Genomic DNA, 24307 nt, shown 5'->3' on the forward strand with positions numbered 1-24307 from the left:
TGTGGATCTAAACGATTAATGTTGAAAATTATTAAAAGCAGAGTGAATCTTAACCTGGACAAAATAAAATTTTATAATAAGAAATGTTCATTCTGGTAATCTACACCTTTCATAATTACACTTACTGCTTAAAAAAATAATTTTACCTGATTCAGGACCTTCTGGAGGTGTGGGGTCCCCATCCGATCAGCAATGTGTCTATATGCTGGATGAGAGAGAAAAAATTTCCTTTCTGCCAGCATAGCTGCCTTAATGTCCTTCTTTCCATCTATGTCCTTCTGGCTTCGGTTGACCACCCCCACATAGCCTGAAACGAAATACAAACCATGGGGTTTGGCACACTTCCTGCCATTTCATTCAGAGAAATGTCAAGGCTCTCTAACAGGCAAAATTAGTTTTAAGGCCTAAAGTCTGTGTCTTCCGACAACATTCCATCCAAGACCTCGCTGTTCAATAAATGCCATTGGTTTGGCTATTGATAGATTGTTGACATCGACAGGATACTATCCCTCACCTTTTAGAGCTTTGCATGCTTTAAGGAACTATATCTCACCTCTTGTATCACATAGCAGGCAAGTAAATATACTCAATACAAAACAGTGTGTATTTATGTAGCCTAGGATGGATATTTATAACCTTCCTTTGAGCTCCTTCCTTTCCCGTTTTCCGATTCCTGTTATTTTAAGACATAGTTCTCTTCCTGAAATGTTCTTTAATTCAACACTTGGGAGCAGTGTGCCATTCCATATGAAGTATAGCCAACAATAAGTCATTCCCTTTTAACAGAGGAAGCAGTAGAGCCAAGCTTCCCTGTGGCTTGCCCGTCATTTCTCTGCCATGTTATCAAAGGCAGGCCGGGAGAAAGCGCGGTACCTTACCCCTGCGGAGAGGTAGCAGCTTGTTCTCTAGTACATCCCTGGCATCCGTCCCTTCATCCATGAGATCCAGCTTGGTGATAACGCCAATGGTCCTCAGGCCTGGATCAGAAACAAGCACAATTCTCACCATACAGTTTGCAAAAAACCTAACCAATTCTAGGGGCTCAAGTGTCCCAGCGCTACATGTAAGGCTCATAATCCAGGCCCTTCGCATCCCTGTTTCTCTATGGCTCTCTTTGCTTCCAGTCTGCGGTCACACATGCCTGCTGATTATCTGTGTAATAAGGGGTATGGGGGCTTACAAACCCACTTATCCAGGAAATAATTTCCATCCAAGAGAGAAAATCAGCTGAGTCACAAAAGTACATCTAAATATAGCCATGTCTCACTTGATCACAGGGATGTATTCTGAGAGATGTGTTGTGTGTAGAATTCATCACAGTTTTTGATGCAATCATCGTAGAATATATTTATGTAAAGTAAGTGGCATGGTGTAGTATCTCAATTGGGCCTCCCAATATAAGCAAGAGACACAACTAGCCTGAGATGTGAGACTGCAGCCAGCCTAAGGTGGGATAAGGTTTTATACTTGATATATGTGCATGCACATGTGTGTAGGGGTGTGCACATTCGTGCGTGTGCACGCAAGTGGACATCCAGAAACAACCTCAGGTATTGCTCTTCAGGCATCATTGACCCTCCCCTCTTTTTCTCTACCAATAAGCTCTCTTGTTGGCCTAGAACTAAGTAGGCTGAGCTAGTCAGGCTGCAAGTCCCAGGAATGCATTTGTCTCTGCTTTCTCAGCGCTGGGCTGGCAGGCACACAACACTATGCCTGGCCTTTTGCATGTGAGTTCTGGAGCTCAAACTCAGGAATTGTGAGGCAAGGCATGTGCCCTACCAGCTGAGCTATAACCCAGCCCCTGTCATCACTAGGAGGAGAAAGACAGTAGCTCTTAGTAAATAAATCAGTGACCCAGTCATACTATGACAAAGCTTTCTGTGCATAGGTGATCAAACGCGTGCTACCCTCCTTACACTGATAGAGGACTAGGCATATTCACAGCAGAATCACCACAAACATGAGGAAGGCATTTCACTGTGGTATTTTGAAGATGATGATGTCACTGGGCCCTAAGAATCTTAAAGTGCCATAACAATCTCACAAGACCACTCTCGTGCATATGCATCCCACCATGAATGAAAAGAGTTGTCATGTAGCATTGTGACTTTCCAAGTTACACACACAAGGCAAAGGATGAACGAGACAGGAATTTTCATTGTTTTTATTAGTATCCTTGCAGCAAAAGAAGCCTTTGGTTCGTAAAGAACCGAACACCGTAGAAACGCTCAGATAAAGTGGAGGTGAAAATGTTAGCACAGCGGTCAGAAGATGTGGTTGGTGAATCACCCAGAAAAAAAAATACCTTTAAAAACGAAACAAATGCCTATGAAGACAGGATGCCTGCACAATTAGTGTCCCAGAGAGGAGAGCCCGTGCCGAAACAGTCTGGGGTTGAGAAGATCCTATTCAAGAAAAATGTCCCAGAAGTGAAAGGTATGATTTTAGAAATTGAGTGCCCAGCACGAAGTGAGAACATAAGCAATTTGTCACATCAGTGTCAGATTTCAAACCACTAGAAACAGAATGTTCCAGAAATTCTGCCAGATGAGTTTAAAAAGGAAGCCGCATGGAAACGGTCGGGAGTCACAACCATCTCATTCTTCCCAGAAGCAAACTGGAAACCCAAAAGCAACAGAGAAATTGTTTCAAAATTCAGAAGGAAAAAAATAACCTAGGGTCTCATTTATCAATAAATGTGACAGAGTGGGGAAAAAATCTTACTACAGTCTCACAAAATCCAAGAATATCTAAGCTCCTTTTATTTTTTTAGGTACCTTGTAAAGTGTGTACCCTACAAAACAAGGGAGTGATTTGAAGAAGTGAGAACCAGGAGCCCTGTGCTATCTTCTGCAGTAGGGTTGCACCCCTTTTTACGGGAAGCCACCAAGGCCAATGGCAATAGCCTATATTGGTTTTTGGGGGAGGAGGTCTCTTGAACTCCCACTCCATTAACTCAAAGGGTTTTTCATGCCTGCCACTGAGGTTTTTGTTGGATAGTCAATAGTTCTGGGGAGGAGCGCTGTCCCCTGAAACGTCATAATTTTAATTAAACATATATGCATATATTATATGTAATTTTTAAGTAAATATAAAATGACTCAGTATGGCTTTATACCTCCTCCTCCCTTCTTCTTTTGGGTTTGGAATCAAATATGCACCTCTGTTCAAGTGCACTTAGATATGGAAGAGTGACTTTTAGGTTTTCTTCCTCCGCTCTACAAAGTCAAATAAAAGTGCAAAGCTTTTAAATTCCGAGAAGCAGCAGTGTGAGCCTATTACATTAGAGACAGGGACGCAAATACCAACCGCAACAGCTACGTAGGTTGAGTGGGTACTTCCGGGAACAGGGAATCAGGAATCAGGAGGGATGGAGCCAAATATAAATATATGTATATATGTGATATAATATGTAATATTAATATGTAATATAATAAATATATCTTAAATGTGTATGTATGTGTGTGACTTTAAGGAATATGTATGTATAATTTTAATTTTTAAAAACTTGTCATAAAGCATCTCTTTCCTACTGTACTTCTGCAAAGGCAGCCCAGTCCTCTCTCAGTGAGGTAGCATACCAGAAATGGAGAAGAGGCCTATTTTCTTTTTCTTCACATTTGGTTCTGCAAATAGGCAGCTTAAAATAATCAATGAATAAACTCCTGCTGGCAGAGGCAAGGCCTGAATTGATGGATCTCAAAAAGCCATTGTCAAAGGAGATTTCAAAGGCTTCCCAGGCAAGCCCCTGGGAATTTAAAGACCTGCATAAAACAAAACACATTGTCGATCCCTGATCCTGTGCCAGTCTCATTAGGAACTCGAAACAAAAACCATATGAGATACAATGACACAGGTTGAGGCAGAGTGAGAGGAAAATACACTTGCCTGGGGACACAGCCTCTACCCGTGGAGCTGGAGTTCGCTAAATCCAACAACCTTGTTCCATGGTTAATCCGACTAATTCTTCTGCGCCTCAGTTCTCAGATTCTATAAGTAACAGCCACTTCTCTATAGATAGAACTAGGTAACGCCTCCAAGTCAGAATTCTGGAGATGGGAGTGATTTCCAGATGGGAAGAGGTATCTTTAGTGGTAAGTGAAGAGCTAGCTACAGTTAAGAACACTCCTTACACACTTGAGAAAACAAAAAGTTCAGAGCTGTTAAAATTTTCACTATTGTGTCTCCACTGTGCTGTTCTCCAATAAAGGACAGCCACGATGCTGAGAACCAGTGACCCTGGGCTTGACCTTGAGAAGGGACGGACATCTCAAATCTGCTGCTTAGGTAGTCAGGAAGTTCAGTGCACTGACTTAGGAAGGGACCTCTTGCCCTTTCTCAGCTCTGGGCTGTTCATTTCCTCAGTAGGAAACTGAATCTGTCAGTCGGGGAGCCGCACACCACAGCTCCCTGGTGGCCAGGACTGGCTATTAGCTACACTCCTTGCCAACTCTGAAAAGATAGCCCTTCTAAAAAAGTTTTATATGCACCCTGGTTCATCACGAAAAGGGAGAAGATAGTCTCTCTGGAATCTAAGCTAGAGTGGCACGAGTCTAGCCTAGCAGGCAGACTTCTCAGACCCACCCTCACAACAGGTAAAAACAGAAATGGGCAAACCCAGCAGCAACTCCTTGCACTTCTGTCAGATGTAAGATCCCAGTGAAAGACGCTGCCCAATAGTTTTGGCGAGGCAGGTGAAGAAAGCACACTTCCGCTTTACAAAAGCAGACAGTTGGAATGGGAGACCCCCTCGGGAATCAGACTTCGAGTGGGGAAACCTAGTTTGTGCTTCCATAAGGCAATTCTTGGGGCGTTAAAGGGAATGTTATTATTATCCCAGGAAAATGAAGTGTGGTTTCCCAGTTGATGTCCCAACAAATGAGTAAACTAGTGTTTAGTGTTGAAGCGGAAAAAGCTAAACACTGCTGGACATACTTCACTGCAAAAACCACGAGAGTACAGAGCAAGACACCTCCACACTGTGGGCATGAATATGTGTGCATGCATGTGCATATGCATGTGTGTGCATGTGTGTGCATGCATGTGCACATATGCATGTGTGTGCATGTGTGTGCATATGCATGTGTGTGCACTTGCATGTGTGTGCATGTGTGTATGTATGTGCATACGCACATGTGTGTGCATGTATGTGCATGTATGTGTGTGTTAAGTCATTCATATAGGTGGTAAACACAGTGGGAATTGAGTTTATGAGCCAAATAACTTTTTTTTTTGTTCTAATTTTTTCCATTAATTTATTTATTCACTTACATCCTGATCACAGCCCCACCCCCTCATCCCTGCCCCCATTTCACCCCTCCTACATCCCCCTTCTCCCTGGTACATCAAGTCACTGTTGGAGAAGGCACAAATTCTCCCACTGATGCTAGACAATGTGAGCCAAATAACTTAATGAAGACACAAAGTTATCTATTTTTATCAGAATCATACAGAAATTGAAATACACGTTCTAGAGTAGTTCCACGACAACATTCAACATTCTTCCATGCCACCTAGGCTCACTGCCAGTACACAGTGATTTATTATGAGGACGCTGCCATTTTTTCCACTCATGTGTGCTACTGAACATCTAATTAAGAAGTGGAGTGAAACCAAGCCAGCATTATCAGTTGCCGGGAAAGCAATCTGGGAACAGAGTACACAGTTAAATAACAATAAAAAAATAGTCATTATAGAAGGAACACCAAAATATACACAGAAAAATTAAAAACATACTTATTAAATTATATGCACTTCAGTTTGTGCATGGTTTAGGTTTAGGTGGGGTCGGGGTGAAATAAATGAAGCTCTTTCTGTTTGGCAATGGTTATTGAATATTTATTTCTGAAAGCAACCAGTGGTGAATGAGAAGGGCTTAACCTATTTTTTTCCATAAGTTTTCCATGAATTTTATTTTCTTGTTACTTCTAACTCTGCTGAAAACAGTTCTTCTTATTTTCAAAGTCATCAGCAAATATTATTTCATGTGTTACTGAGTGACACGTTAACTACATAGTATAAAGCACTGAAAATCTATGCTGGCAGGAGAGACGCTATGCTGTTCTTGTCCACTACAATAGTCCAGAGATAAAGCCAAGTACTGGGAAATTGTAATGTCGGAAAAGGAGAGTGGGGAGAAAAATATAAGAAAAGGGGAAGAGGGAGAGAGAAAGAACAAAGAACAGAGGATTATTTCAAAAACAGGAAAATCTGCATACAGTGCTTCTTTCACTGAGATGTTTTGCTCCAAAACAGAACTGAGGCCTAAAAGAGAAAACTGATCCCCATGCACCTAAACCTCCTGCTGTGTGTCAGCTGCTCATGCTTCCTTCTTCTCCCGGCATGGAGCTAAATTTAGCGTCCATGTCTCATTTACAAGTGAGCAGCAATGTGCCTTATGTCGGTCCTGTTAAGATCGCACTAAAGGGATATACACAAAACCGCCATGTGTCACTTTTAGAGTTGGTCCATATGACCTCTCCCATGCCTGTCCCTAAATGTCTGTTTGCCTTTTGTCTTGCTGGGTAGAGTCCTAACAGATCATGAGGTGCCTAAGCACGGCAAGATGGAAAGAGCCTGGGTCTGGGAATGAAAGCTTGGAGAGGGACAGTGCATGTAGAATGCCTACACGTACGCCTGAGTCTGAGTAATACTGTTCGTTGATAGGCGCGGTCCATCTTTGAAGAGGAGAACCATCATGATGAACACCAACGTGGAGAGTTTCAGAGGCAGAGAAACAATTACCGCAGGTCAGTCAGAAAGCTCATCTGTGTTCTAAACTAATTACAGCCTGGATGCACAGGATATCTTGTGAAAGCTACTACTGGAAATATCCAGAGAGCCCATTTGTCCTGATTGTTCCTTGCCACTTAAAACAAAATGTTCCAAAAACATATTAGTCATACAAGAAATTTATCATTTTGTAAATAGAAATAAGAGATCCCAAAAAAATATCTACAAATTTACGTCTGTTGATCTTTTAAAATATCACATGTACTTATGACTCAAACAAGAGAAGAAAACAAAAGTCAACTAAGAATCATCAATGATTTCTGCCTCAAATCATAATAATAATGGAATTCAGATATATCCGTCTTTGCTGAATGTGCAGTGTGTCTGTATGTGTCTGTACACACGTGTGTGTGTGTGTGTGTGTGTGTGTGTTCATGTCTATAGGTACACATGTAGAAGCACGTATCATCACATGCATGTAGAGATCATAGGTTGAGGCCACGTATCTTCCTCCATCACTCTCCACAGTATATGCTGAGGCAGTATCTCTCGCTTGAATCTAGAATTGGCTGATCCCATGTGTTGGGATTATGGGCAGGCTATCACACCCACCCAACATTTACATAGGTACCAGGGATCTCGTCTCTGGTCCTCACGCTTGTGCGTCAAGCACTTTATTCACTGAGACGTATCTCCCCAGCCTTAGACACACCTCTCCTTTACAAGCTCTAGGAAAGCAGACACGTGCTAATATGAAAACTGTTTCAGACATGGAGCACGCGTTTCACAGAACTGTGACAATGAGAGAAGGAGAATGAAATGACCCGCAGCAGCCACTTTCTACTTGGTGGCACCTGTGAATAGGAGGATGACATCCAAGTAGACACCAGTAGTCATTCTTAGTTCAGGAGACACAGGCTAGCATTTAAGGACACTGAGACATTAGCCTCTGCAGAATAGTGCACCAGATAAGAAGGAGAAAGGAAAGAGCTCCAGAAATTTTCACAGGGGTTGTTCAAGTCTCTGTAAACAGATGTGCACATTAGGTAAAAATTCCATGTGGCTTGCGGACAAAAGAACATACCTAGGAAACTCTAAGGCGAATAATTTCCAGAGCTTTCATAGGAACGGGAGTCATTTAAGACCCTACTGGGCAAACACAGACAGAACCTGGAAGATGGGACACAGGAGGCACCAGATGGGCCAAACCTCGGAAACACTACTGCAGACTAAGACTTTGGAAACATGGAAATCATACAAACAACAACAACAAATAAACAACAACAACAATAACAAGCAAACAAACTGATCTTCTCGTGGTGTAGCTACGTTCTAAAACTAAGTCTACTACATTTTTAAAAAAAAAGAAAACAATAAAATTCAGAACTCCATAAAGTAAAATCGGAAATATCTAACATTTAGGGGTAGGGAGACGGCTCAGGGCTTAAGCGTGCTTACTGCTGATGCAGAGGACACAAGTTTACGTTCCAGCACCCGTATCGGGCAGTTCTGAACTGGGTAAGTCCAGCTCTTGGAGATCCAATACCTTCTCTGGCCTCCATGTGCACATATTTCTATTCAGATGAGTATGCATATACGTGTTTTTAAAAATCCCACCTTTACAAAAACCTCATACATAAACTCATATCAGAAAGTTTTCTATAATTCCAAAATATTTTGAAATTAGGGAATAAGTCTTGAAATAACCATGGCCTATAAAAGAGGTCATAAAGAAAGTTTAGAATGCAGACAATCCTCAATTTACTATGGTTCAACCTAGAGTGATTTTAAAAATAGCTTTTGTGTACACTTATATGTCTTTAGGCATGTGCACACATTCCACAACACACATGTGGAAGTCACAGAAAAACCTTCAGGAGTCATTTCTCTCCTTTCTCCACACGGATCCCAGGGATCCTGGGGTCATTGGGCTGAACAACAAGTATGGTTACCCCTTGAACCATTTCCCCAGCCCAAGAGTGTCTGGACTCTAAGATAGTGCAAAGCAAGACGCATTCACCCATAGTCTGAATTTTACATTTTGATCGTTTTCTGCACAGGTATCTGTGGTACAATATATGGGTCTATCATGCTAATCAATGACAGAGACCTACAACTTAGCCTGCCAAGACGTGAACAGCTGGTTCTCGGCAGTATATTTTTGATGCAAAGCTGTGCTGTCCCATATATTAAGCATATTGATGACATTTTGAATTTCATGGTATTCTCAACTTGTGCTGGTTCATCAGCTCATAGATTTATCATGTGTGAGAGGTCATCTGCATTCTAAATCGAATAAAATAAAGGCTTGCCATATCAAATGTTTGGTATATATCTACCCTAAAGCTTAGAAGTTTTCAAATGCTATCACCAACCAATGAAGGTTTAAAAGAGAGAGGGAGGGACGAGGGAGGGAAAAGAGATGGGGTTGGGGGAGAGGGGAACATGATCTGGTATTGGATGGGGGAAAAGAACTGCACTGAGGGCCAGCAGAAAGAATGGAAACAGGTGACCTTGGGAGGAAGGAGGTTGTGAGGACCTTCCGGAATGCACCAGAGACCTTGAGGTGAGAGACCCTCAGGACTCAAAGGGGGAAACCCTAGATGAAATGCCCTACAGTGGGGAGAGGAAATTTGTAAGGCCCACCTCCAGCAGAAAGACGGGGCATCAAGTGAGGGATGGGGTTGCTATCCCACAGTCAAAACTCTGATCTATAATTGTTCCTGTCTGGAACCAGATGTAGATCTCTCCTGTGAGACACAGCCAGAATATGGCAAATACATAGGCGAATGACAGCAGCAAACCACTGAACTGAGAATGGGACCCCCATTGAAGGATTCAGAGAAAGGACTGAAGGAGCTTGAAGGAGCTTGAGACCCCGTATGAACAGCAATGCCAAGCAACTAGAGCTTCCAGGGACTAAGCCACTACCCAAAGACTATACATGGACTGTCCCTGGGCTCCAACCTCATAGGTAGAATGAATAGCCTAGTAAGGGCATCAGTGGAAGGGGAAGCCCTTGGTCCTGCCAAGACTTGACCCCCAGTGAACTAGACTATGGGGGGAGGGCAGTAATGGGAGGAGGAGGGGGAGGGGAACACCCATATAGAAGGGGAAGGGTTTGGGGATGTTGGCCTGGAAACTGGGAAAGGGAATAACAATTGAAATGTAAATAAGAAATACCCAATTTAATAAAGATGGAGGAAAAAAATAATTGTTCCTGTCTGAAAAAAAATGTAGGGATGGAAATGGAGAAAAGCCTGAGGAAAAGAAGGTCCAGTGACAGGCCCAAAGTGGGATCCAGCTCAAGGGGAGGCCCCAAGACCTGACACCATTACTGAGGCTATGGGGCGCTCACAAAAAAAAAAAAAAAAAGACCTCTCATGACCGCTCTCCAAAAGACCCAACAAGCAGCTAAAGAGTCAGATGCAGATATGTGCACCCAACCAATGAACAGAAGCTGCTGAAACCTGTAGATGAATTAGGGGAAAGCTGGAGGAAGCTGAGGAGGAGGGCGACTCTGTAGGAATCTCAATTAACCTGGACCCCCGAGATCTCTCAGACACTGGATCACCAACCAGGCAGCGCACACCAGCTGAGATGAGGCCCCCAACACACATACAGCAGAGGACTCCCAGGTCTGGGTTCAGTCAGAGAAGATGCACCTAACCCTCGAGAGACTGGGGGCCCCGGGAAGTTTAGAGGTCTGGTGGGGTGGGTGGGGTGGGACATCCTCATGGAGACAGGGGTGGGATAGCGAGAGGAGGAGTAAGATGTGGAACAGTCAGAGGGTGGACCAGGAGGGGAATAAAATCTAGAGTGTAGCTTCCTGGTTGCTGCCGCTGCAGAGAGCCCCTGGGCAGCACCCCACGAGCAAACCTGAGCCTCGGGACTACAGGTAAGACCAAATTTTCTGCTGCAAGAAAGCTGCCTGGTGAGCTTGGGACACATGGAAGCAGAATTTCTCTAGGACCCAGCACGTTCTGTGTTTACCGGAAGTCCCCCACCCGCGGATCCCGGCCCGCAGCAGCTCTCTGCTCCCAGACCCGGTGAGAGAGAAACCCAACCGCCTGGTCAGGTGGGCACTCCTGAGGCTGCAGAGCGGAAGAGACCACCAACACTGCTCACCCCTGCCCACATCCCTGGCCCAAGAGGAAACTGTATAAGGCCTCTGGGCTCCCGTGGGGGAGGGCCCAGGAGCGGCAGGACCCCGCCGGACCCTGAAGGAAACAGACCGGATAAACAGTTCTCTGCACCCAAATCCCGTGGGAGGGAGAGCTAAACCTTCAGAGAGGCGGACAAGCCTGGGAAACCAGAAGAGACTGCTCCCTGCACACACATCTCGGACGCCAGAGGAAAAAGCCAAAGACCATCTGGAACCCTGGTGCACTGAAGCTCCCGGAAGGGGCGGCACAGGTCTTCCTGGTTGCTGCCCCTGCAGAGAGCCCCTGGGCAGCACCCCACGAGCAAACCTGAGCCTCGGGACCACAGGTAAGACCAAATTTTCTGCCGCAAGAAAGCTGCCTGGTGACCTCAAGACACAGGCCCACAGGAACAGCTGAAGACCTGTAGAGAGGAAAAACTACACGCCCGAAAGCAGAACACTCTGGCCCCATAACTGACTGAAAGAAAGGAAAACAGGTCTACAGCACTCCTGACACACAGGCTTATAGGACAGTCTAGCCACTGTCAGAAACAGCAGAACAAAGTAACACTAGAGATAATCTGATGGCGAGAGGCAAGCGCAGGAACCCAAGCAACAGAAACCAAGACTACATGCCATCATCGGAGCCCAATTCTCCCACCAAAACAAACATGGAATATCCAAACACACCAGAAAAGCAAGATCTAGTTTCAAAATCATATTTGATCATGATGCTGGAGGACTTCAAGAAAGACATGAACACACTTAGGGAAGCACAGGAAAACATTAATAAACAAGTAAAAGCCTACAGAGAGGAATCGCAAAAATCCCTGAAAGAATTCCAGGAAAACACAATCAAACAGTTGAAGGAATTAAAAATGGAAATAGAAGCAATCAAGAAAGAACACATGGAAACAACCCTGGATATAGAAAACCAAAAGAAGAGACAAGGAGCTGTAGATACAAGCTTCACCAACAGAATACAAGAGATGGAAGAGAGAATCTCAGGAGCAGAAGACTCCATAGAAATCATTGACTCAACTGTCAAAGATAATGTAAAGCGGAAAAAGCTACTGGTCCAAAACATACAGGAAATCCAGGACTCAATGAGAAGATCAAACCTAAGGATAATAGGTATAGAAGAGAGTGAAGACTCCCAGCTCAAAGGACCAGTAAATATCTTCAACAAAATCATAGAAGAAAACTTCCCTAACCTAAAAAAAGAGATACCCATAGACATACAAGAAGCCTACAGAACTCCAAATAGATTGGACCAGAAAAGAAACACCTCCCGTCACATAATTGTCAAAACACCAAACGCACAAAATAAAGAAAGAATATTAAAAGCAGTAAGGGAAAAAGGTCAAGTAACATATAAAGGGAGACCTATCAGAATCACACCAGACTTCTCGCCAGAAACTATGAAGGCCAGAAGATCCTGGACTGATGTCATACAGACACTAAGAGAACACAAATGCCAGCCCAGGTTACTGTATCCAGCAAAACTCTCAATTAACATTGATGGAGAAACCAAGATATTCCATGACAAAACCAAATTTACACAATATCTTTCTACAAATCCAGCACTACAAAGGATAATAAATGGTAAAGCCCAACATAAGGAGGCAAGCTATACCCTAGAAGAAGCAAGAAACTAATCGTCTTGGCAACAAAACAAAGAGAATGAAAGCACACAAACATAACCTCACATCCAAATATGAATATAACGGGAAGCAATAATCACTATTCCTTAATATCTCTCAATATCAATGGCCTCAACTCCCCAATAAAAAGACATAGATTAACAAACTGGATACGCAACGAGGACCCTGCATTCTGCTGCCTACAGGAAACACACCTCAGAGACAAAGACAGACACTACCTCAGAGTGAAAGGCTGGAAAACAACTTTCCAAGCAAATGGTCAGAAGAAGCAAGCTGGAGTAGCCATTCTAATATCAAATAAAATCAATTTCCAACTAAAAGTCATCAAAAAAGATAAGGAAGGACACTTCATATTCATCAAAGGAAAAATCAACCAAGATGAACTCTCAATCCTAAATATCTATGCCCCAAATACAAGGGCACCTACATACGTAAAAGAAACCTTACTAAAGCTCAAAACACACATTGCACCTCACACAATAATAGTGGGAGATTTCAACACCCCACTCTCATCAATGGACAGATCATGGACACAGAAATTAAACAGTGATGTAGACAGACTAAGAGAAGTCATGAGCCAAATGGACTTAACGGATATTTATAGAACATTCTATCCTAAAGCAAAAGGATATACCTTCTTCTCAGCTCCTCATGGTACTTTCTCCAAAATTGACCATATAATTGGTCAAAAAACGGGCCTCAACAGGTACAGAAAGATAGAAATAATCCCATGCGTGCTATCGGACCACCACGGCCTAAAACTGGTCTTCAATAATAATAAGGGAAGAATGCCCACATATACGTGGAAATTGAACAATGCTCTACTCAATGATAACCTGGTCAAGGAAGAAATAAAGAAAGAAATTAAAAACTTTTTAGAATTTAATGAAAATGAAGATACAACATACTCAAACTTATGGGACACAATGAAAGCTGTGCTAAGAGGAAAACTCATAGCGCTGAGTGCCTGCAGAAAGAAACAGGAAAGAGCATATGTCAGCAGCTTGACAGCACACCTAAAAGCTCTAGAACAAAAAGAAGCAAATACACCCAGGAGGAGTAGAAGGCAGGAAATAATCAAACTCAGAGCTGAAATCAACCAAGTAGAAACAAAAAGGACCATAGAAAGAATCAACAGAACCAAAAGTTGGTTCTTTGAGAAAATCAACAAGATAGATAAACCCTTAGCCAGACTAACGAGAGGACACAGAGAGTGTGTCCAAATTAACAAAATCAGAAATGAAAAGGGAGACATAACTACAGATTCGGAGGAAATTCAAAAAATCATCAGATCTTACTATAAAAACCTATATTCAACAAAATTTGAAAATCTTCAGGAAATGGACAATTTCCTAGACAGATACCAGGTATCGAAGTTAAATCAGGAACAGATAAACCAGTTAAACAACCCCATAACTCCTAAGGAAATAGAAGCAGTCATTAAAGGTCTCCCAACCAAAAAGAGCCCAGGTCCAGACGGGTTTAGTGCAGAATTCTATCAAACCTTCATAGAAGACCTCATACCAATATTATCCAAACTATTCCACAAAATTGAAACAGATGGAGCCCTACCGAATTCCTTCTACGAAGCCACAATTACTCTTATACCTAAACCACACAAAGACACAACAAAGAAAGAGAACTTCAGACCAATTTCCCTTATGAATATCGACGCAAAAATACTCAATAAAATTCTGGCAAACCGAATTCAAGAGCACATCAAAACAATCATCCATCATGATCAAGTAGGCTTCATCCCAGGCATGCAGGGATGGTTTAATATACGGAAAACCATCAACGTGATCCATTATATAAACAAACTGAAAGAACAGAACCACATGATCATTTCATTAGATGCTGAGAAAGCATTTGACAAAATTCAACACCCCTTCATGATAAAAGTCCTAGAAAGAATAGGAATTCAAGGCCCATACCTAAACATAGTAAAAGCCATATACAGCAAACCAGTTGCTAACATTAAACTAAATGGAGAGAAACTTGAAGCAATCCCACTAAAATCAGGGACTAGACAAGGCTGCCCACTCTCTCCCTACTTATTCAATATAGTTCTTGAAGTTCTAGCCAGAGCAATCAGACAACAAAAGGAGATCAAAGGGATACAGATCGGAAAAGAAGAGGTCAAAATATCACTATTTGCAGATGACATGATAGTATATTTAAGTGATCCCAAAAGTTCCACCAGAGAACTACTAAAGCTGATAAACAACTTCAGCAAAGTGGCTGGGTATAAAATTAACTCAAATAAATCAGTTGCCTTCCTCTATACAAAAGAGAAACAAGCCGAGAAAGAAATTAGGGAAACGACACCCTTCATAATAGACCCAAATAATATAAAGTACCTCGGTGTGACTTTAACCAAGCAAGTAAAAGATCTGTACAATAAGAACTTCAAGACACTGAGGAAAGAAATTGAAGAAGACCTCAGAAGATGGAAAGATCTCCCATGCTCATGGATTGGCAGGATTAATATAGTAAAAATGGCCATTTTACCAAAAGCAATCTACAGATTCAATGCAATCCCCAGCAAAATACCAATCCAATTCTTCAAAGAGTTAGACAGAACAATTTGCAAATTCATCTGGAATAACAAAAAACCCAGGATAGCTAAAGCTATCCTCAACAATAAAAGGACTTCAGGGGGAATCACTATCCCTGAACTCAAGCAGTATTACAGAGCAATAGTGATAAAAACTGCATGGTATTGGTACAGAGACAGACAGATAGACCAATGGAATAGAATTGAAGACCCAGAAATGAACCCACACACCTATGGTCACTTGATTTTTGACAAAGGAGCCAAAACCATCAAATGGAAAAAAGATAGCATTTTCAGCAAATGGTGCTGGTTCAACTGGAGGGCAACATGTAGAAGAATGCAGATCGATCCATGCTTATCACCCTGTACAAAGCTTAAGTCCAAGTGGATCAAGGACCTCCACATCAAACCAGACACACTCAAACTAATAGAAGAAAAACTAGGGAAGCATCTGGAACACATGGGCACTGGAAAAAATTTCCTGAACAAAACACCAATGGCTTATGCTCTAAGATCAAGAATCGACAAATGGGATCTCATAAAACTGCAAAGCTTCTGTAAGGCAAAGGACACTGTGGTTAGGACAAAACGGCAACCAACAGATTGGGAAAAGATCTTTACCAATCCTACAACAGATAGAGGCCTTATATCCAAAATATACAAAGAACTCAAGAAGTTAGACCGCAGGGAAACAAATAACCCTATTAAAAAATGGGGTTCAGAGCTAAACAAAGAATTCACAGCTGAGGAATGCCGAATGGCGGAGAAACACCTAAAGAAATGTTCAACATCTTTAGTCATAAGGGAAATGCAAATCAAAACAACCCTGAGATTTCACCTCACACCAGTGCGATTGGCTAAGATCAAAAACTCAGGTGACAGCAGATGCTGGCGAGGATGTGGAGAAAGAGGAACACTCCTCCATTGTTGGTGGGATTGCAGACTGGTAAAACCATTCTGGAAATCAGTCTGGAGGTTCCTCAGAAAATTGGACATTGAACTGCCTGAGGATCCAGCTATACCTCTCTTGGGCATATACCCAAAAGATGCCTCAACATATAAAAGAGACACGTGCTCCACTATGTTCATCGCAGCCTTATTTATAATAGCCAGAAAATGGAAAGAACCCAGATGCCCTTCAACAGAGGAATGGATACAGAAAATGTGGTACATCTACACAATGGAATATTACTCAGCTATCAAAAACAACGACTTTATGAAATTCGTAGGCAAATGGTTGGAACTGGAAAATATCATCCTGAGTGAGCTAACCCACTCACAGAAAGACATACATGGTATGCACTCATTGATAAGTGGCTATTAGCCCAAATGCTTGAATTACCCTAGATCCCTAGAACAAACGAAACTCAAGACGGATGATCAAAATGTGAATGCTTCACTCCTTCTTTAAATGAGGAAAAAGAATACCCTTGGCAGGGAAGGGAGAGGCAAAGATTAAAACAGAGACTGAACGAACACCCATTCAGAGCCTGCCCCACATGTGGCCCATACATATACAGCCACCCAATTAGACAAGATGGATGAAGCAAAGAAGTGCAGACCGACAGGAGCCGGATGTAGATCGCTCCTGAGAGACACAGCCAGAATACAGCAAATATAGAGGCGAATGCCAGCAGCAAACCACTGAACTGAGAATAGGTCCCCTATTGAAGGAATCAGAGAAAGAACTGGAAGAGCTTGAAGGGACTCGAGACCCCAAAAGTACAACAATGCCAAGCAACCAGAGCTTCCAGGGACTAAGCCACTACCTAAAGACTATACATGGACTGACCCTGGACTCTGACCCCATAGGTAGCAATGAATATCCTAGTAAGAGCACCAGTGGAAGGGGAAGCTCTGGGTCCTGCTAAGACTGAACCCCCAGTGAACTAGTCTATGGGGGGAGGGCGGCAATGGGGGGAGGGTTGGGAGGGGAACACCCATAAGGAAGGGGAGGGGGGAGGGGGATGTTTGCCCGGAAACCGGGAAAGGGAATAACACTCGAAATGTATATAAGAAATACTCAAGTTAATAAAAAAAAAATCTAGAGTGTAAAAATAAATAAATAAAATAAGAAAAAACAACAACAACAAAAACAAGAAACTAAGTTACAAAATTTGGGGCATTGTTCTTTAATAAAATGTTCACACACACACACACACACACACACACACACACACACACACACTTCTAACTTAAGAAATTAGAAGGGGAAAATTAAATCCAAAGTAAGAAGTATAACTATTAGTTATAAAGAGTGGATGGAACACGGTATAAATAAATAACAAACAGTCAATTAAGTCCAAAGACTCATTTAAAAAAACATCAGTTCCATTGTTTATTTCTCTTTAACTCAGCTTCTACTGGAGCTCTCAGACAGAGCAAGAAGGGAAAATCGAATGTATGCAGCTGTGAAGAAAACGGGGACTGTTTGTTTTAGCTTAAAGGAGAATTTTATACCCAACATGGTTCCATATGTAGTATATTTCAAAGAACCAACAAAATCCATGAGAGCCAAACAAGTATGTATATTAAAATCACAGATTCCAAAAATAAGACCAAGATACAAAAAGAACTTATATACTAGCAATCAAAAGATATAAAATACTATAGATATACCTAATGAATTTTATATGGAAAGTTAAACTGAAAATTATACATGATAAAAAGACTTAAATAAAAAGAAAAACCACACCTGCTGATTGGAGCATTCAATACTGTTAAGATTAATTTTTCCACATTAGTGTATAATTGTGCTGCCCAATAAAACTTATTATTATAATAAAAAATGCTCCCCACATGTAAGATTTCCTCAGAGAAAGCTATTAGCCATAGGAAACTGGGTACCAAATTACAGCAATGTGATGGAGGACCTAATTTTGAAATTTTATTTACTTTAAACTAATTAAAAATTTAATGGCCTCATGCAGATAGAGAATAACATACAGAGTGGTAGGAACTATAGAGTTAATGTTATTCCAAACAAAAGCCTAGTACATTTTTTGTAGAAACTGAAAAACCCATAGCATATCTATTATAAGTCATAATATATATGTGTGTGTGTGTGTGTACACATATACGATGGTTTGCTTGGCCCATAAAAAGTAGTACTGTTAGGAGGTGTGGTGTTGTTGAAAGAAGTCTGCTCTTGTGGGGTGGACTTTGGGGCTCTCCTCCTATGCTCGAGCTATACCCAATATGGAAGAGAGCTTCCTCCTAGCTGCCTGGAAGTCAGTCTTTCCTGGTTACCCTCAAATCAAGATGCAGAACTCTCATCTCCTTTCCCATCCACATGTCTGCCTGGACACTACCATGCTTCCTGCTATGATGATAGTGGACTAAGTCTCTGAAACTATAAGCCAGTCCCAATTAAATGTTTGCCTTTAAAACAATTGCCTTGGCCATGGTGTTTCCTCATAGCAGTGAAAGCCAAACTAAGATGATATGTATACGTAGTCTTCCAAGCCTTGATACAAAGCTCTAGTAATCACAATAGTGTAATACAGACAGGCACAGGGATAGCTATACAGACAAATGGAATAACGTAGAGAATTTGCAATTATAGGTACAGATATAATAATTTATCAATGAAATATCAAACATATAATACATGAATATACATACATGTATAATTGGCTTTGGTCAAAGATATTTGTGGAATTCAATGGAGAAGAGATAATCTATTTAATATACAAATGATCCCAGAAAAATGATCCCAGAACTGAGTCTCTGACCTTTCACTGTATACACACACGCACACACACACACACACATACACACACATATTCACACATATGTACACACACATATACAGACACACATACATACACACACAACACACACACACACACAAAGATCACAATCCTAAATTTAAACTAGAACTATAAAACGTCTAGAGGAAAATCAAGGAAGAAAAGTTTCTGTAAATGCAGAGAGAATTCAAGAAAATATACACCGCATAAGGAAAACTAGTGAGTTGAACATCAAAATTAAAATGTGTTCTTCTAGAGTTAGGTTTAGAACAGTAAGCTACAAAGTGAGAAAACACATTCATGATGTAGATTAAAAGATTTCCAGAAAAAAAAGAAAGTATTTTTAAGACCTCAATTTGATAACTATTTAATTGAAAATAGGTGGAGTTAATAATGTAGCTCAGGGAAAGAGAATTTGCTTAGAAAAAAAATGTGTTTTAATCCCCAGCAACAAGAAATAAATAAGTAGGGGAAGGAGAGAAATAAATAAGTAGGCAAAAGAATCAAATAGACATTTCATAGAACAGTACATATAAATGACAAATGGTGACACAGAAAGACTGTCAGTGTTGCACACCAGAGAAGGGCAAGGCAGTACCCCCACAGGGCATCCAAACGACAGCACCTGACACTAGCAAGCTCTAATGTCTGTCAGCATGTGCAACACCCAAGACTCTCAGCTACTGCTGGTAAACACTGCAGCCTCTAACTGGATATCCCTTTAGTGGGGCTCTTCAGATGTGAATGTGTGTTCATGCACAAATCCCTTTCTTGATTGTTTTCCCAAGAGAAATAACGTACAAATATAAAAACCACCTACATTGATAGTTGGGCCAGCTTCATTGGTGATTATTCAAAACTGGAAATAACCTAATGCTGTCCTCACAGGTAAGTGCATCGTCCAAACACGGCGTAGACTCAGGAAAATGGAAAACATGACTGGCCAAGCCTGCGGCAATGGAGGGCTCTCAAGAGAAAGCCGAGCATAATAAATGCCCATTTACTGCCCCATGTCAGCAAAAGTCAAGAAAGTACAAATGTACAAAGACAGAAAGCCGTTTCCTTGATTTTCTGAGGCCAAGAGTGGGGTGTGCTGGTCAAGACTGGCTTGAGAGTTAGCACGAGGGAATCTTTGAGGGTGAAGGAAATGTTCTCTAACTCTGTTGTGGCAGACAGAACAAGAACTCAGACTTTACACTTAAAAAGTATACACCTCGGGTGACACCCTGGCCTACAGTAGTCTCAGCTAACCCCGGTGAGTTCAGAAAAGAGAGAGAGAGAACTGGGTGGTAGAGGTGGTACGTTTGTATCAAAGGAACACAGAAAGAAACATATTCAAGAGGTAAGTCTAGGAGAAAACTCTAGGTACAGTTGTTTATGTGTAGAAGTAACAAGAACTACCTGCTGGTAGTTAAGAAAGAAAAGGCCCACCTTTTCAAGACTGAGCCTTGAAACCACACTTAATGCCTCACATTTTATGAAAAGTGTAGGCAGATAGTGAAAGCTATGTTTCTCTCAAGAAGAGCAAGAACCCCCATTTCTACTTCAGCTATGACATAAGGAAAATGGGCAAGGAAGATACTCCCAGGGGGTTGTTTGTTTGTTTGTTTTTGTTTTTGTTTTCTGTTTTGTTTCTGACCATGTTCACATAGCTATTAAGTGGCAGAGCTGAAACTCAAACTCTGGCAGCACGGCTCCTTGGTTTGTGCTATTACCCACTGGCTCTGCTTCCGTGTGCAGTGCTTGTGTTGTTATGGTTTCATTAATGTAAATTCTTATTAAGGCAAAGTTTCCTGGGAATGTGTCTGCTATTTCAGCAGAACAGCTTGTGCTTTTGTTCCAGCTCACAGCTGCTTCCTTGTCTGGCCTAACTGCTGTGGGCACACACACACACACACACACACACACACACACACACACACACACACACACACACACGTGCATGTGCACTGATGTTGAACCTATGGTCTCAGACAAGCTATACATTATGCACTGTCTCACTGAGGAATACCCCCAGCTCTCTCTTTATGTTCTTTTCTTCTCTTTGTCACTTTTAGACAGAGTCTCGCTGAGCCCCACCAGCTGGCTAGCCTTTAGTTCATTCTGTCACCCAGGTAGGTCTTGAACTTATGATCCTCCGGCTTGAGCCTCCCATCAGTTGGGCTTACTGCCTGTGAAACTAGACCCAGTTTTAGTTGTATTTTTAGTTTGAATTTTGAAAAAAAGAAATCCCTGACAGCACATTTATTCTGAAATACTAAGGTCACCTTAATTGTTTTCGGTTTGCTGTGACTCACATTACTGTAAAGGTAAGCTCTGAGAAAATAATCATGTTATTAATTTGCAATTAAATCAACAGAATAGAAGGAATATATTTTAAGCCTTTTTCTTTTCTTTTTCTTTCAGTTGTTCCTGTGAATAGTGTTTCTTTTCCCGCATTAAATAATTCCACAAAGCAGCTCAAGAAAGGTTTAACCTTCTTCAAGCCACGTCTTTACAGTGACCCCCAGTGGCAAAGGACTGAATGAATATATTGATGTAAGTAACCCACAACTTTCTGTCCTTCTACACTGACAAAAACAAGTCCCATCTTAACGGCAGTTACATTGTCAAATTTTGCTTCTTTGTTTTTTAAAATAATCCAAATCTCTCTCTCTCTCTCTCTCTCTCTCTCTCTCTCTCTCTCTCTCTCTCTCTCTCTTTCACACACACACACACACATACACTGTCTCATCTCTCTCTGTCTCTCTCTGTGTATCTCTGTCTCTGTCCCTCTGTCTCTGTGTGGAGAGAGAGAGAGAGAGAGAGAGAGAGAGAGAGAGAGAGAGACTCCAAACATTTATTCATGTTTTATGATCATAGCCATTTTATTTCCCCAACCAAAAATAGAATGTATCATTATTTGAATGATTTTTCCTGAGGAAAACCCTACTATATGTCTTAGCTTGCGTTTTGCTGGTAAAAACAACAATCGGGGGATTTGGGGAGAAAAGCATTTATTTCCACTTAAAGGTTACAGACTATCATCAAGAGAAACCATGGCAAGGAATGTGAGGCAGGAGCTTGAAAGAGAACCATAGAGAAATGTTACTTACTGCCTTGCTCTCAGGCTCGAGGAGACCTGCCCCTTTTTGGCCCTGGTCTACCTGCATAGACACAGTACGTTCTGCAGTGGGCTGCACTCTCCTACACTACCTGGCAATGAAGGAACTGCCCTCAGACACTTCTGCAGGCCATCTGAGGGAGGCAGCCCTCAGCTGAGACCCCTCTTCTCAGGTGTGCCCACTGGACAATGAAGATTAGACATGATCCTTTCAGGACTAAATAATATCCAAATTGCAGTTTTCATTGTTGACTTATTCTCAAAACAAATAAGAAAGATATTAAGAGGCAGATCAGCTTCCATAATAGGAAAATTACTGATTATTGAAGGAATTATGAGACGCGATTAGCTAGAAAAGTCCAAGGCATAGGAAGTCCATGAGTGCCCAGTTAAGGAGATTGAACTTAATATTGAAAGAAAAATGAAATGAATAATTAGCATAATAAACTGGCTAGGTGGATAATATTGCCCTCACGAGAAAGGACTTGATAAAATAGAATATTTGGTTTTAAAGGAGATAAGGGAATGCCTAATGAGTCTTCCGCAATAGCACATAAAAATAGAATGGGCTGATGGACGTTACAATGGATAGGAAGAAAAGTGGGTAGGACAAAAAATGGATCATTATTGTGAATGTGAGTTTGTGTGCACATGCACACGTGTGCACATGTGTGCACATGTCATAGCACGCAAGTGGAAGGTCAGAGGCAGCTTCTGAGAGTGGGCTCTCATTTCATCTTGGGTTGATGAACACCCAATGAGCTATTGCTCATCTTTAAACCTTTTGTTTTCTGAGACTGCGATGAAAGTTCTTAACTGCTCTTAGGCAAGCCTGTTTATGCGGGAGATGATCTACATCTTTGCAAATGTGCCAACTGATAACATCTGATTGAATAAATCTCTCTAAATTGTATAGGCATAAAATCCAAATAACATGAATAAAACATGGGAAATAAAGTACCTGCCAGTATGAAGTTGTAGAATGCATTGAGATGCACATGGCTCTGACTCTGGAGTCTAACGAGGATATAACCCATACACGTCCTATGCAGGTTCCCATGCAAATGTAAGCCCTCATGTGCTTGTGGCCCTTGAGGTCCACAGAGCAGACAGACACCTGACTTCTTCAAAGCATTGGTCAAACCTGGTAAATGCTCCATGTAAGAGGATGAGTAACTGGAGAGAAGTGATATAGATGATTTTTCAAAAACAGCAAATCTTTCGATTTAAACCAATATTCCTAGCACTTAATTCATTTGTAGAAGAAAAAAATCAGACTTTAAAGTTTGCATTCATGTTAGAAATAAGTTCAATGTGAATGAATTCCTAAAGCAAAAATATGTTGCACACATTATTTCTATAAGCAATGCATATTCATACCTATTAATTTAATATCAGTGTTATTTGTATTCATCTGACTATAATTTCTTATTTTTATTAATCTTATTTTCCTTTTATTTTTGAAATTTCAACCTGACTACTTTATTCCTCTATTCTCTTGCCTCCCCCCAAAACCTTCCCTACATCTCTTCTTGTTCTCTTTCAAATTCATGGCCTCTTATTTCATTAATTGGTGGTGGGTGGGTGCATGTGCGTGTGCATGTGCATGTGCATGTGTGTGTATGTCCTTAAAAAAATCTACTCAGAATATATAATGTTACTCGTATATCTGCTTTCAGGGATGATCACTGGATAACCAATTGGTGTGCTCCTGCCAGAGGATGACTATTTCTCCCGCTCTCAGAATTATTTAGTTGCCTTGGGTTCTTTGTGTAGGGTTGAAGCCTCATGGGATTTCCTCTGTCAAGTTTGGCATGTCTGTCTTTATGTCTATAATTTGATCATATAATTAAGGCAAAATCTCAAGGTAAAGATGAAAATCCAATTTTGAGGAAAGAATTGATGCAGAAACACAGTGCCAGAAAAAAATTGAGTTTTCTGCTTAGAACATTCCTATATTTGTTGCTTATAAATGTATTCATTTTATCATGAGGGTTGACTGCGTTCCCAGATATGGGAAGTCTCTTCTCAGCTTAGCACTCCAAAGTTCTCTCTGATAAGACAACAGAGGGGATGCCTGCTAAATGGTGCTAAAGGCCATATCAGCTTATAATATCCATAGACTTCAGCTTTGCCAGATTAAAAAGGAAGAGAGAAAAACACACACAGACACAAAGACACACACAGACACACACACAGACACACACACAGACACACACACACAGACACACACACAGACACACACACAGACACACAGACACACACACACACACACACACACACACACACACACACACACACACACTAGCCTCCTGCTAAGTAGCTAAGTGAGGTCAAGTCTTGCTCGACTCACAA

At 41.4% G+C, this 24307-nt stretch overlaps 1 protein-coding gene across 11 annotated transcripts in view; it reads right to left on the reverse strand.

Annotated features, from left to right (window-relative positions):
- Positions 1-24307, reverse strand: part of Dnm3 (dynamin 3) — a 485732-nt gene that overhangs the window by 322728 nt on the left and 138697 nt on the right. For all 11 annotated transcript variants that reach the window (XR_015635077.1, XR_015635076.1, XR_015635075.1 and 8 more), the window contains 2 exon segments: positions 879-977; positions 147-307 (listed from right to left, as the gene is read on the reverse strand). Coding sequence is in view for 8 of the 11 variants with exons in the window: in XM_087579968.1 (XP_087436094.1) it covers positions 147-307; positions 879-977 (260 nt within the window). In the remaining 3 variants the exon portion in view is untranslated.

Source organism: Rattus norvegicus, chromosome 13 (assembly GCF_021556685.1).
Source record: "Rattus norvegicus strain SHRSP/BbbUtx chromosome 13, alternate assembly SHRSP_T2T, whole genome shotgun sequence".
NCBI classification, from domain to species: Eukaryota; Metazoa; Chordata; class Mammalia; order Rodentia; family Muridae; genus Rattus; species Rattus norvegicus.